Source organism: Callorhinus ursinus, unplaced genomic scaffold (assembly GCF_003265705.2).
Source record: "Callorhinus ursinus isolate GAN/ISIS: 27379988/994484 unplaced genomic scaffold, GSC_fseal_2.0 scaffold61, whole genome shotgun sequence".
In the NCBI taxonomy this organism is placed as follows: Eukaryota; Metazoa; Chordata; class Mammalia; order Carnivora; family Otariidae; genus Callorhinus; species Callorhinus ursinus.
The window spans coordinates 2,856,403-2,868,713 of record NW_027397123.1 but is presented as its reverse complement, the minus strand read 5'-3'; the positions used below and the strand labels follow the sequence as shown (position 1 = coordinate 2,868,713).

The following is a 12,311-nucleotide window of genomic DNA, read 5'->3' as shown; positions in this document are numbered from 1 at the left end:
ATTTGAGAGGGAGAGAATGAGAGATAGAGAGCACGAGAGGGAAGAGGGTCAGAGGGAGAAGCAGACTCCCCGCTGAGCAGGGAGCCCGATGCGGGACTCGATCCCGGGACTCCAGGATCATGACCTGAGCCGAAGGCAGTCGCTTAACCAACTGAGCCACCCAGGCGCCCCCCTATATTTCTAATTCATATTCCTACATTGCTATTTTTTTTGAGATATGCTATTTATTCATTTGGGTGGGGTGGGGCAGAGGGAGAGAGAATCTTAAGCAGGCTCCACTCCACACATAGCACAGAGCCCAACACGGGGGTGAATCTCACAACCCTGAGATCATGACCTGAGCCTAAGTCAAGAATCAGATGCTTAATCGACTGAGCCATCCAGGCGCCCCCATTGCTATTCTTTTTATAGACATTTCCTGGTGACTTTCTTGAGGTAAATACAGATTGAGATTTCCCATATCACATTTTCACTTCCTTTTCCTGCAGAAGAATTATATCACAATTTTTCTTTAAATCATTGATACTCATGTAATCAGGACCTCGCAGATATTATTAATCTGAGCCAAGTAGTACACTAGATCCTAAATTCTTTTCAGTACAATTTTTACAGTTTTCCGAGGGTAAACTGCTTTGTTTCTTCATTTGCTTTGTTCTATATGTGTGTTGCTCTTTTTTTCCCCAAATCTACCAACATTGTTTTCAGTTACCTACCAAAAATATTTTCAAAAAAAAAAAATGTTTCCATATGATCAAACTTATTAGGTCTTTATTTTTCCTTGGAGACCTCTTTCCCATAGTCCTTTGTCTTCCTCTTCCTAGACATTGCTCTCTAGTTCTGCCAGGTACTGTCCTGGAACTTGCCTTTCACAATTATACTTGGGACTTTGTCATGTATTCTCATGTTAGTTTTGTAATTTCTGAATATAATATCTTTCTTTTTCTTAGTTTACTCCCTACTTTTGATGGTACATATAGGCCAGGAGTTTCTTTTAAGAGCTACTTGGAAATAATTTTATCTTTCCCTGTAGATCTATAAGTGTGTTGACTTAATCTTCACACTAGTTTTGTTTTTAATCTTGCTACCAAGCAAGATTATATACCATATAATCTTCACACTAGCTTTGACTGGGTATAGAATTCTAGGCCAGAATTCATTTTCCTTTGTAATATTAAGGGAATCACTTTTTTTTTCTTACTTCAAGTGGTGCTGTTGAAAAAAGTCCACTGCGGTTTTAATTCCTGAAAATTTTTATATGATCCATGTTTTCTTCCTGGAAGCTTTTAGAAAGTTCTGTTTTTCCTTAATACTCTGAAATTTTACTCCAAAATGTATCATAAGGTTTTGTTTTTTTTTTAAGATTTTATTTATTTATTTGACAGGGAACACAAGCAGGGGGAGTGGGAGACAGAGAAGCCGGCTGCCCGCTGAGCAGGGAGCCAGATGCGGGGCTCAGTCCCAGGACCCTGGGATCATGACCTGAGCCAAAGGCAGACGCTTAACGACTGAGCCACCCAGGCGCCCCCATAAGATTTTTTTTTTTTAAAGATTTTATTCATTTATTTGACAGAGACATAGCGAGAGAGGGAACACAAGCAGGGGGAGTGAGAGAGGGAGAAGCAAGTCTCCCACCGAGCCAGGAGCCTGACATGGGGCCGATCCCAGGACCCTGGGACCATGACCCGAGCCGAAGGCAGACGCTTAACAACTGAGCCACCCAGGCTCCCCCCCGATAAGATGGTTTTTTAAAGTACATCCCAGTGTTCTCTCTTCTGGGTCTTAAAAGGAAAATATGGGAACGGGGAAAGAATTCACATATATGCACATTTCTCTGTAGCCAGGCATGGAGCATTGAGCTATATGCTTGCTATTTTATGACATAGGAAATGTTTACTTGCATGTTCCTGGATGTATCCTTCTGTACACAAAAGATATGTCTTCTACCAATGTAATAGAGTTCCATCCCCTTCAATTTGCTTAATAAGCTCTGCCATCATCTCTACTACCATCTTTTTTTTTTTTTTTTTTTTTAATCTCCTTCCACTGTGAAAGCATGTTTGTTGTTTCAGGGGTCAATGATGTTCAGGGATGTATCTATAAACTTCTCTCAGGAGGAATGGGAATGCCTGGACTCGGGTCAGATGAATTTATACAAAGAAGTGATGTTGGAGAATTTCAGCAACCTGGTTTCAGTGGGTAAGGATAACTATCCCCCAAAATTCAGAGTCTACCCTTGGGAATGTCTCCTTTCTCCATTATGAATTATTTGTTTCAAGTAACCAGCTAAATTTCTGCTCCCTGTTCCTCAAGGAAAGGTTTGAGTTGGAACAGAATGGAAGTGTATGAAATGAGCTGCTCCAGTGGGTTGAAGCTTCATCTTCATTTTTCTCTGGTCCTTCCTATAGTGGCATCATTTTCTTGGTCACCAAGGGACTGGATCTGATTTCTGGGGCACCCACAGCATAACAATGTCCATGTTTTTTCTTGTGATCAGGGCTTTCCGTTTCTAAGCCAGCTGTGATTTCCTTATTGGAACAAGGAAAAGAACCCTGGATGGTTGAAAGAGCACTGACAAGAGGCCTTTGTTCAGGTGAGGAGATGATAGGTAATGATTTTGTCCATTTTTTAATTGGGTTGTCTTTTTGTTATTGAATTTCTGGGTTAATTATATATTCTAGATACAAGTCTTACCAACTTAATGATTTGTGAGTATTTTCTCCCATTTAGTAGGTGTGTTTTCACTCTCTTGATTTTGTCCTTTGAAGCACAAGTTTTAATTTTGACAAGATCCAGTTTATCTATTTTTTCTTTGGTTGCATGTGCTTTTGGTGTGAGCTCCTTTAAGTTATGACCCTTCATAATTAAGTTTATTAATACCTTCTGGAAGTAGGAAAATATTTCACACCCTATTATTAGGTAAAGTTTTTTTGTCCGTTATATCTCAAAGAAAACTTTCAAGATAAAACAACAAAAAAAGCTTTTCTCAACTGTAGGTACAACTTTAGTTTTACAGTTTAGCCATAAGATAGAATAAACAAAGAACTAAAGAACTCACCAGTGCAGATCTCCCAAGATTTTTTTTTTTCCTTTCCAGGAGGCACAAAATACTATAAACAGACCCACAGGGAAGATAACAATCCAGATTCTTTGTCATCTCACTTCACAGAGAATGAAGGGATTCCCCAGATAACTGGAACAGATTTCCATTATCCCTATAGAAATTACCATAAAATCAGATTCCTAATCACTGTAACTTACCAGCCTTGCACAAACCAGAACCAAAACTATACTTAGCCCAAAAACAAAACCCAGGACGTGTTGAGGAGGGTGCAGTGGAGAGAAAGTGAATGAAAGTAGTTTTACTGCTGCTTGGGATTTACTGAGGCAGCCAAGAAGAGAAGACTGCCTGTGAGGTATATTTCTCAAGTCACACTACTTTATTGCCTCCTGCAGATGAGTCCATTTGGACATCTCAGTGGGACCTTCAGAACTGTCAGAGTATAACATTTTCAAAACTTTTCAAAAGTATGATTATTCAGAAGTTAAATATGACTCTTCTAAATATATGATAAGCACATTTGAAAGATTTATTTAGCTTGTTAATGAGAGAACCAGAGGAATGGAAAAGCTGGTTCAAGTTGTCTGAGAGAGACTCTGAGTTTATATTGTCCTGGAAAGAAAGAATGCAGGAATCACATCACTAACATGGATACAAAAACTAGTTACTGTCTTAAAGGATAATAAATTTGTAACCTTCAGGCTGTCTTTTCAACAGAAATCATTTATAACTATTATTCTCCATAGTAATTTTTTGTTCTTTGTGTGGTTACTTTCTAGATTTTTCAAGTAGATTGTGTTGCTATTATAAGCATCTACAATTTTCTAATTGGTATTGTTGGTACAGAGAAATACTATTAGCTTTTTTTTTAACATGTGAAAAAGAGTTTAATTTTATTAGTTATCAGGGAAATACAAATTGAAACTGCAGTGGGATACCATTATGTCACCTGTAACATGGGCAAAAATTTAAGTCTGACATTAGAATGAATAAATGAGAATGTGGAGCAGCACCCTCAAGCTGCTGGTAGGGTGTAAATTCTTACAACTGCTTTTTTTCTTTCTTTTTAAATCTAATTGTGAGGGGCACCTGGATGGCTCAGTTGGTTGAGCGTCTGCCTTTGGCTCAGGTCATGATCCCAGGATCCTGGGATCAAGCCTCATGTCCAGCTCCCTGCTCGGTGGGGAGTCTGCTTCTCCCTCTGTCCCTCCCCCCTGCTCATACTCATTGTCCCTCTCTATTTCAAATAAATAAAATCTTTAAAAAAAATTTAAGTGTGATAAGATCATTTAACTTGAGATCTACCTTCAAGATATTTTTAAGTGTATACTACAATATTGTTAACTTTAGGCACAGTATTGTATAGCAAATCTCTAGCACTTACTTGCCTTGCATAATTAAAGCTTTATACTAGTTGGTTAGCAACTGCTCGTTTCCCTGTAACCCCAGCCTTTGGTAACTACTCTTTTGCTTCTATGAGTTTTGCTCTTTTTAGATATCTCATATAAGTCAAATAATGCTGTATTTGTCCTGTAACTGGCTTATTTCATGTAGGTTAGTATCTTCAAGTTTCATCGATATTATCACAGATGATAGGATTTCCTTCTTTTTTAAGGCTGAATAATATTCCATTATAAGTATATATACCACATTTTCTTTATCCACTCATCCATCTGTGGATTTGGGTTGTTTTCACATCTTGACTATTATGAGTAGTACTGCAGTGAACACATGAGTGCTAATATCTCTTCAGGATCCTGATTTCAATTCTTTTGGATAAATACCCAGAAGTGGGATTGATAGATCATATGATATATCTGTTGTTAATTTTTTAGGAACCTTTCCATACTGTTTTCCAGTGGTACACCATTTTGCATTTCCACCAATAGTGTACAAGAGTTCCAATACCTTTCTTTTTATTTATTTATTTATTTATTTATTTATTTTTAAAGATTTTATTTATTTATTTGACAGAGAGAGAGAGCACAAGTAGGCAGGGAGGCAGGCAGAGGGAGAGGGAGAAGCAGACACTCCACTAAGCAGGGAGTCCGATGTGGTGCTCGATCCCAGGACCCTGGGCTCAGGACTTAAGCCGAAGGCAGCCGCTTAACCAACTGAGCCACCCAGGCGCCCCTCTTTTTTTTTTTTTTTTTTTTAAGATTTTTATTTATTTATTTGAGAGAGAGAGAGCACAAGCAGGGGGAGAGGCAGGGGGAGAGGGAGAAGCAGACTCCCTGGCTGAGCTGGGAGCCCGACACGGGGCTCCATCCCAGGACCCTGGAATCATGACCGGAGCTGAAGGCAGACGATAAACCATCTGAGCCACCCAGATGCCCCAAGAGTTCCAATTTCTTTGCATCCTCACCAACATTTATTACTTGTCTTTTTTGTTTGTTTTAATGACAGCCATCCTAAAAGCAATAGGCAATGTTTCTTCATGGTTTTGATTTATGTTTCTGTAATGGTTAGAGATTTTGAGCATCTTTCATACTTCTTGGCCATTTGTACATTTTCTTTGGAAAAACGTCTACTCACGTTCTTAACTCATTTTTTAATCAGGTTATTAGTTCTTTTGCTTATATATTTTAGAAATTAACCACTATCAGATACATGGTTGGCAAATATTTTCTCCTGTTCCATAAGTTGCCTTTTCCCTCTTTTGTTTCCTTTGCTGTGCATAAACTTTTAAATTTGATGTAGTCCTGTATGTCTGTTTTGCTTTTTGTTTCATATCCTGAAATCATCACTAAGACCAGTGTCACGAAACTTTTCCCCTATGTGAAGCTTTACAGTGTCAGGTCTCATGTTTAAGTCTTTAATACATTTTGAGGTAATTTTTCTGTGTGGGTATAAGATAAAGGTCAAATTTCTTTTGCATGTGGGTGTTCAGTTTTCCCATCATCATTTGTTAAAGAGACTTTCCCTTTGTTATAGTGTTGGCACCTTTGTTGCATATTAATTGACAGTGTATACGTGAATTTATTTGTTTTCTTCTGTTGACTTATATGTATGTCTTTACGCCAGTACCATTCTGTTTTAATTACTGCAGCTGTATGATATATTTTGGAATCAGGAAATGTGAAGCCTCCAGCTTTGTTATACTTTCTAAAGATGATTTTGGCTCATTGAATTGTTTTTTTCTATTTCTATAGAAAATGCCATTGGGATTTTGATAGGGATTGCATTGAATCAGTCTGCTTCTCCCTCTGACCCTCTTCCCTCTTGTACTCTCTATCTCTCATTCTCTCTCTCTCAAATGAATAAATAGAATCTTAAAAAAAAAAATTAAAAAAAATAATAAAAATTAAAAAAAAAATGAATCAGTAGATTGTTTTGGGAATATGGAGATTTTTACAATATTCTTGCGGTCCATGAGCACAGAATATCTTTCCATCATCTTGTGTATCTTTAATTTCTTCCATCAGTGTTTTGCAGTTTTCATTGTACAAGTCCCTTACCTCGTTAGTTATGTGTTTTCCTAGGTATTTTGTGGATACAAAAAATACAAAAATTTTCCTTTTGATGCTATTATAAATGGGATTGTTTTTCTAATTTCTTTTTCAGGTTATTGTTAGTGTAAAGAAACAAAACTAATTTTGTACATTTACTTTGTATTCTGCAACTGCAAACTGAAAACCTAATTTAATGGTTTGTAAGTTCTAACAGTTTGTACATGAAGTCTTTAGAGTTTTCTGTATACCAGATGTAGAAGTGGCAAGAGTGGGCGTTTTTCCTTCATGATCTTAGAGGGAAAGCTTTCAATTTTTCATCGAGTATGGTATTAGCTGTGGGCTTTTTATATGTGGCCTTTATTATGTTGAGGTAATATCCGTGTTATTAGTTTGTTGAGAGTTTTTCATCATGAAAAGGTGTTGAATTTTATCAAATGCTTTTTCTGCATCTGTTGAGATGATGATATAATTTTTATCCTTCATTCTCTTTTTTTTTCTTTAAGATTTTTTTATTTATATGAGAGAGACAGAGCACGAGTGGAGGGAGAGGGAGAAAGAAAAGCAGACTCCCCACTGAGCACGGGGCCGGACGTGGGGCTCGATCCCAGGACCCTGAGATCATGACCTGAACCAAAGTTAGACACTTAACCTACTGAGCCACCCAGGTGCTCCAATCTTTCATTCTCTTAATGTGGTGTATCACATTAATTGATTTTTGTATATTGGATTATCTTTGCATCCCAGGGATAAATTCCACTTGGTCATGGTATATGATCCTTTTAATGTGCTGTTGAATTTGGTTTACTAGTATTTTGTGGAGAATTTTTGCATCAATATTCATTACGGAATTGGCCTGTCGTTTTCTTTTTCATGGTGTCTTTGGCTTTGGCATGAGGGTAATGAGTTTGAATGTGTTCCTTTCTTTTCAGTTTTTTGGAAGAGTTTTAGGATTAGCAACCCTCTCCCACCCCCAGGTTGGCAGTATTATTATTATTTGAATGTTTGGTAGACTTCAATGAGGCCATCTGGTCCTGGGCTTTTATTGAGAGTTTGTTTTTTTTTTTAAGATTTTATTTATTTATTTGAGAGAGAGAGCATGGGGGGAGGCACAGGGAGAAGCAGACTCCCCGCTGAGCAGGGAGCCTGACATGGGGCTCAATCCCAGGACCCCAGGATCATGACCAGAGCCGAAGGCAGACGATTAACTTACTGAGCCACCCAGGCGTCCCGTGTTGAGAGATTTTTTATTATGAGTTAATGTCTTTACTAGGTTATAGTCTATTCAGACTTCCTGTTTCTTCATGATTCAGCCTTGGTAGGTTACATATTTCTTGGAATTTATCTATTTCTTCCAGGTTATCCACTTTCATGGTGTGTAATTGTTCATACTAGCCTCTTAATGATCCTCTTCATTTCTGTAACATCAGTTATGGTGTCTCCTCATTTTTTATTTTGAGTTTTCTCTTTTTTTCTTACTCTAACTAAAAGTTTATCAATTTTATTTTTTTCAGTAAACCAACTGTGAGTTTCATTCATTTTTTCCTGTTATTTTTCTATTCTATTTTTTTTATGTCTGTTCTAATCTTTATTATTTCCTTTCTTATGCCAACTTTGGGTTTAGTTTGTTTCTTGAGGTGTAAGGTCGTATATTTGTGATTTTTCTTCCTTTTTAATGTAGGAACTTCCCTCTTTGTACTGCTTTTTCTTCATCTCATAAGTATGTTTTGTTTGTCTCAAGATATTTTCTAATTCTATTTCTAATTTCTCTATTTCTTTTTGACCAATTGCTTGTTCAAAAGTGTATTGTTTAATTTCAACATATTTGTGAATTTTCCAGTTTTCATTCTGCTGTTGATTTCTAGTTCCATTCACGTGGTCAGAAAAGATACTTGGTATGATTTCATTCTTCTTAAATTTCTTGAAAGACTTGTTTTGTGACCTAATATATGATCCGTCCTGGAGAATATTCCATGTGTGCTTGATAAGAATATATCCTGCTACTACTGAGTGAAATGTTCTATATAGGTCTGTTAGGTCCATTTGATCTATGGTAGTATTCAAGTCACTGTTTATTTTCTGTCTGGTTGTTTTATCTATTATTGCAAGTAGGCCATTGAAGTGTCCAATTATTTTTGTCTATGTCTCACTTTAGTTTTGTCAGTGTTTGCTTTATATACGTAAGTGCTCTGATGTTGGGTGTGTACATATTTATAATTGCTGTATCTTCCTGGTGAGTTGACCCTTTTATCATTATATAATGTCCTTCTGCATCTCTTGTGACTGTTTTTGACTTAAAATCTGTTTTGCCAGATATAAGTATAGCCACCCTAGCTGTCTTTAGGTTACCATTTACATGGAATATCTTTTGCCATCTCTTCACTTCCAGCCGATATGTGTGTCCTTAAATCTAAAGTGGGTCTCTTGAGGACAGCATATAGTTGGATCTTGTTTTATCCATTCAGCCACTTTGGGAAGTTTAATCCACTTACGTTTAAAGTTACTATTTTTTCTTTTTTTAAAGATTTTATTTATTTATTTATTTGACAGAGTGAAAGAGCACAAGCAGGGGGAGCAACAGAGGGAGAGGAAGAAGCAGACCCCCTTCCGAGCAGGGAGCCTGATGTGGGACTCGATCCCAGGACCCTGGGATCATGACCTGAGCTGAAGGCAGTCGCTTAACCAACTGAGCCACCCAGGCGCCCTAAAGTTACTATTGATAGGAAAGGATTTACTGTTGCTATTTGTCGTTTTTCTGTTCTATTTTTTTTTTTAATTTTATTTATTTATTTGACAGAGACACAGCGAGAAAGGGAACACAAGCAGGGGGAGTGGGAGAGGGAGAAGCAGGCCTCCCGCTGAGCAGGGAACCCGATGTGGGGCTGGATCCCAGGATCCTGGGATCATGACCTAAGCCGAAGGCAGACGCTTAACGACTGAGCCACCCAGGCGCCCCTTTTGTTTTTCTGGTCTTGTAGTTCTTTTGTCCTTTTTCTTTTCTTCCTGTCTTTTTGTTTCTTTGATTTTTTTTTTTTTGTATTGATATGCTTTGATTCCTTTCTTTCTTTTTTATAATCTCTATAAGTATTTTCTTTGTGGTTATCCTGGGGCTTTTGTAAAATATCTTGTAACAATATGTTTTAAGCTGAGAATTTAATTTCTGTCACATACAAAAACACTTCTTATTCCCCCATATATTGTTACTGATGGTGTAATTTAATCTATTCGTAGTGTATCCATTAACGTATTTTTATGTAGTTATTTATAATACCTTTGCCTTTTTACTTTTATACTAGAATTAAAAGTAATTTACCCTCCAGTGTTACAGTATTACAGTATTCTGTGTTTGTCTATATATTTGCCTTTGCAAACAGGATTTTATACTTTTTTAATTCCCTTATGTTGCTGTTTATCATCCTTTCGTTCTAGGTTGAAAAACTTTCTTTAGGCAGGTCTAGTGGTGATGAACTCCCTCAGGTTTTGTTTGGGAAAAGTCTCTCCTTTGTTCATGAAGAACAGTTTTTCTGGGTGTAATGTTCTTGAGTGGCAAGTTTTTTCTTTCACCACTTTGAATATATCATCATGCTCCCTTCTAGCCTTCAAAATTTTGCTGAATAATCAGTTCATAGTCCTGTGGGGGTTCCCTAGTTACGTGACAATTTGTCATCTCTTGATGCTTTCAAAATTCTCTTTTCCTTTGAAGTTTTTATTTATTTTTTTAGTAATCTCTACCCCCAACATGGGGCTTAAACTCACAACCCCAAGAGCTGCACACTCTTCCAACTGAGCCAGACAATCACCCCTCTTTGCCTTTGACTATTGACAAAGACATTCTAATGATGTCTCAGTGTGGATTTCTTTGTGTACATCTTTTTTGGAATACTTTGGCTTCCTGAGTCTGGACGTCCGTTTCCTTACCCAGATTTGGGGAGTTCTCATCCATTACTAATTTGAGTAAGTGTTCTTGTTCTTTCTGTCTTCTGCCTCTAACTCCCATAATGTGTATATTGGACCATCCCGTGGTATCTCATAAGAACCTTAAGCTTTCTTCACACTTTTTTATTCTCTTTTCCTTTTGTTCCTTTGATTGGGTAATTTCAAAAGACCTGTCTTTTAATTCACTGATTCATTCTTCTGCTTGCTCTAATCTGTTGAATGTTGAATCCATTTATTGAAAGTTTCAGTTCGGTTATTGTATTCGTCAGCTCCAAGATTTCTTTTTCTTTTTTTTTTTTTTTCTAAATTTTCTGTCTCATGGTTGGAATTCTCAGTTTCCTCATGCATTGTTCTCCTGAGCTCATTGAGCATTTTTATGATGGTTATTTAAAATTCTCTGTCAGGTAATTCCTCTACCTACATTTCATTAGGGTAATTTTCTGGAGCTTTATTTTGTTTCCTTGTTTGGATTATGTTTCTCTACTTCATTTTCTTCTCTTGATTCTTTGTGTTGGTATTTACATGTTAAGAAAAATGCCACTTGTCCCGTTCATTATGGATTAGCCTCATAGAAGAGAAGACCTTCACCAGTCAGAGCTTCTGTGAGCCTCTCAAACGTTCATGCTAGTCTAAACCACTGTCTTTATTAATGACTTCCAGGTGTTTAGAGTATGCCAAGTCCCATCAATGCTCTGAAACCAGCACCAATGCCTCATGTAGCTCCTGAAGAAATTAGAACATTGGATATGTGGTCTAGTTTCTTTTCCTTTCCAGAGAGAATGTGGGAGCTGGAGTGTTTTGCCTGCCAGCTCTGCCCTAGAATGGGGAAAAGGGCTATGGCAGGTGTTTGCATGCTAGTTTGAATCACTTTCACCTTCTTTTTTCTCTGTGGCTCCCAGGTATCTAGAATATGCCAGGTCCCTCCAGGGCTCCAAGATAGAAGCCAGTCTCTCAAGTAATCCCCAGAAAAGTTGACACATTTGATGCACTCTTTCCTCTCATAGGAAGAAACTGGGAGCTGGGGTTTTTCTCCCACTTGTGTAAGAGCTATGGTGCCTTCATGCTAGTTAAAATACTCCCTTTGTTTTCTGTAGTCCTTGGGGGTCCAGTGTATGCCGGGTCCTGAAATAATGAGATAGAAGCCAGTCCCTTGGGTAGCTTCCAAAGAAGTTAGAAAATTGGATGCATGGTCCAACTCTTTTCATCCTCAAGGAGATGGTGCGAGCTGGAGGTGGAGTTTTCCACCCATTCATTCTGCACTAGGCCAGGAGGAGGAGCTATGGTGAGTTTGTGTGCTAGTTCAAACTACCTTCTTTGTTCTTGGTGGCCCTCAGGTATCTTGAATCTGCTGGGTTCCAACAGCACTCTGAGACTGATGAGACAGGTTCCAGTCCCTTAGGCAAACCCCAGAAAAGTTGGAATGTTTGACACACAGTCCACCTCTTTCCTTCTCCAGGGAGAAGCTGGGAGCTGAAGTTTTCCTCCCACTCACTCTGCACTGAGCAGGGAAAGGAGCTGTGGTGAGTGCCTGCATGCTAGTTCAAACCAGTGCTTTTGTTCTCTGTAGTCCCCAGGGGCCTAGGGTACCCCAGGTCTAATCAAGCCTCCAAGACGGTCAGTTAGGCAGCACTCAGAAAAGTTGAGATATTGGATGTGCACTCCCAACTTCTTTTGTATTCAGGGAGAAGCTGGATCTTTCCTCCCAGTTGTATGGCATTATGCCAGGAATGGAGATCATGGTGAGAAGGTGTCTCCAGTTTTCCTACTAGTTTTGATATGGCTGGCTCCACCCTTGCCTAGGATGTAGGATTCTTTTAACGAGTTTCTAGATTTCTCACACAGGGAATTGATCCATGTATTGCTGTTGA

At 38.1% G+C, this 12,311-nt stretch overlaps 1 protein-coding gene across 5 annotated transcripts in view; it reads left to right on the top strand.

The window, feature by feature from the left end:
- ZFP14 (ZFP14 zinc finger protein) overlaps window positions 1–12,311 on the top strand; it is a 225,154-nt gene that overhangs the window by 202,076 nt on the left and 10,767 nt on the right. For all 5 annotated transcript variants that reach the window (XM_025854515.2, XM_073885296.1, XM_073885298.1 and 2 more), the window contains 2 exons: window positions 2,070–2,196; window positions 2,495–2,590. In XM_025854515.2, the coding sequence (XP_025710300.1) occupies window positions 2,070–2,196; window positions 2,495–2,590 (223 nt within the window). The remainder of the gene's footprint in view (window positions 1–2,069; window positions 2,197–2,494; window positions 2,591–12,311) is intronic.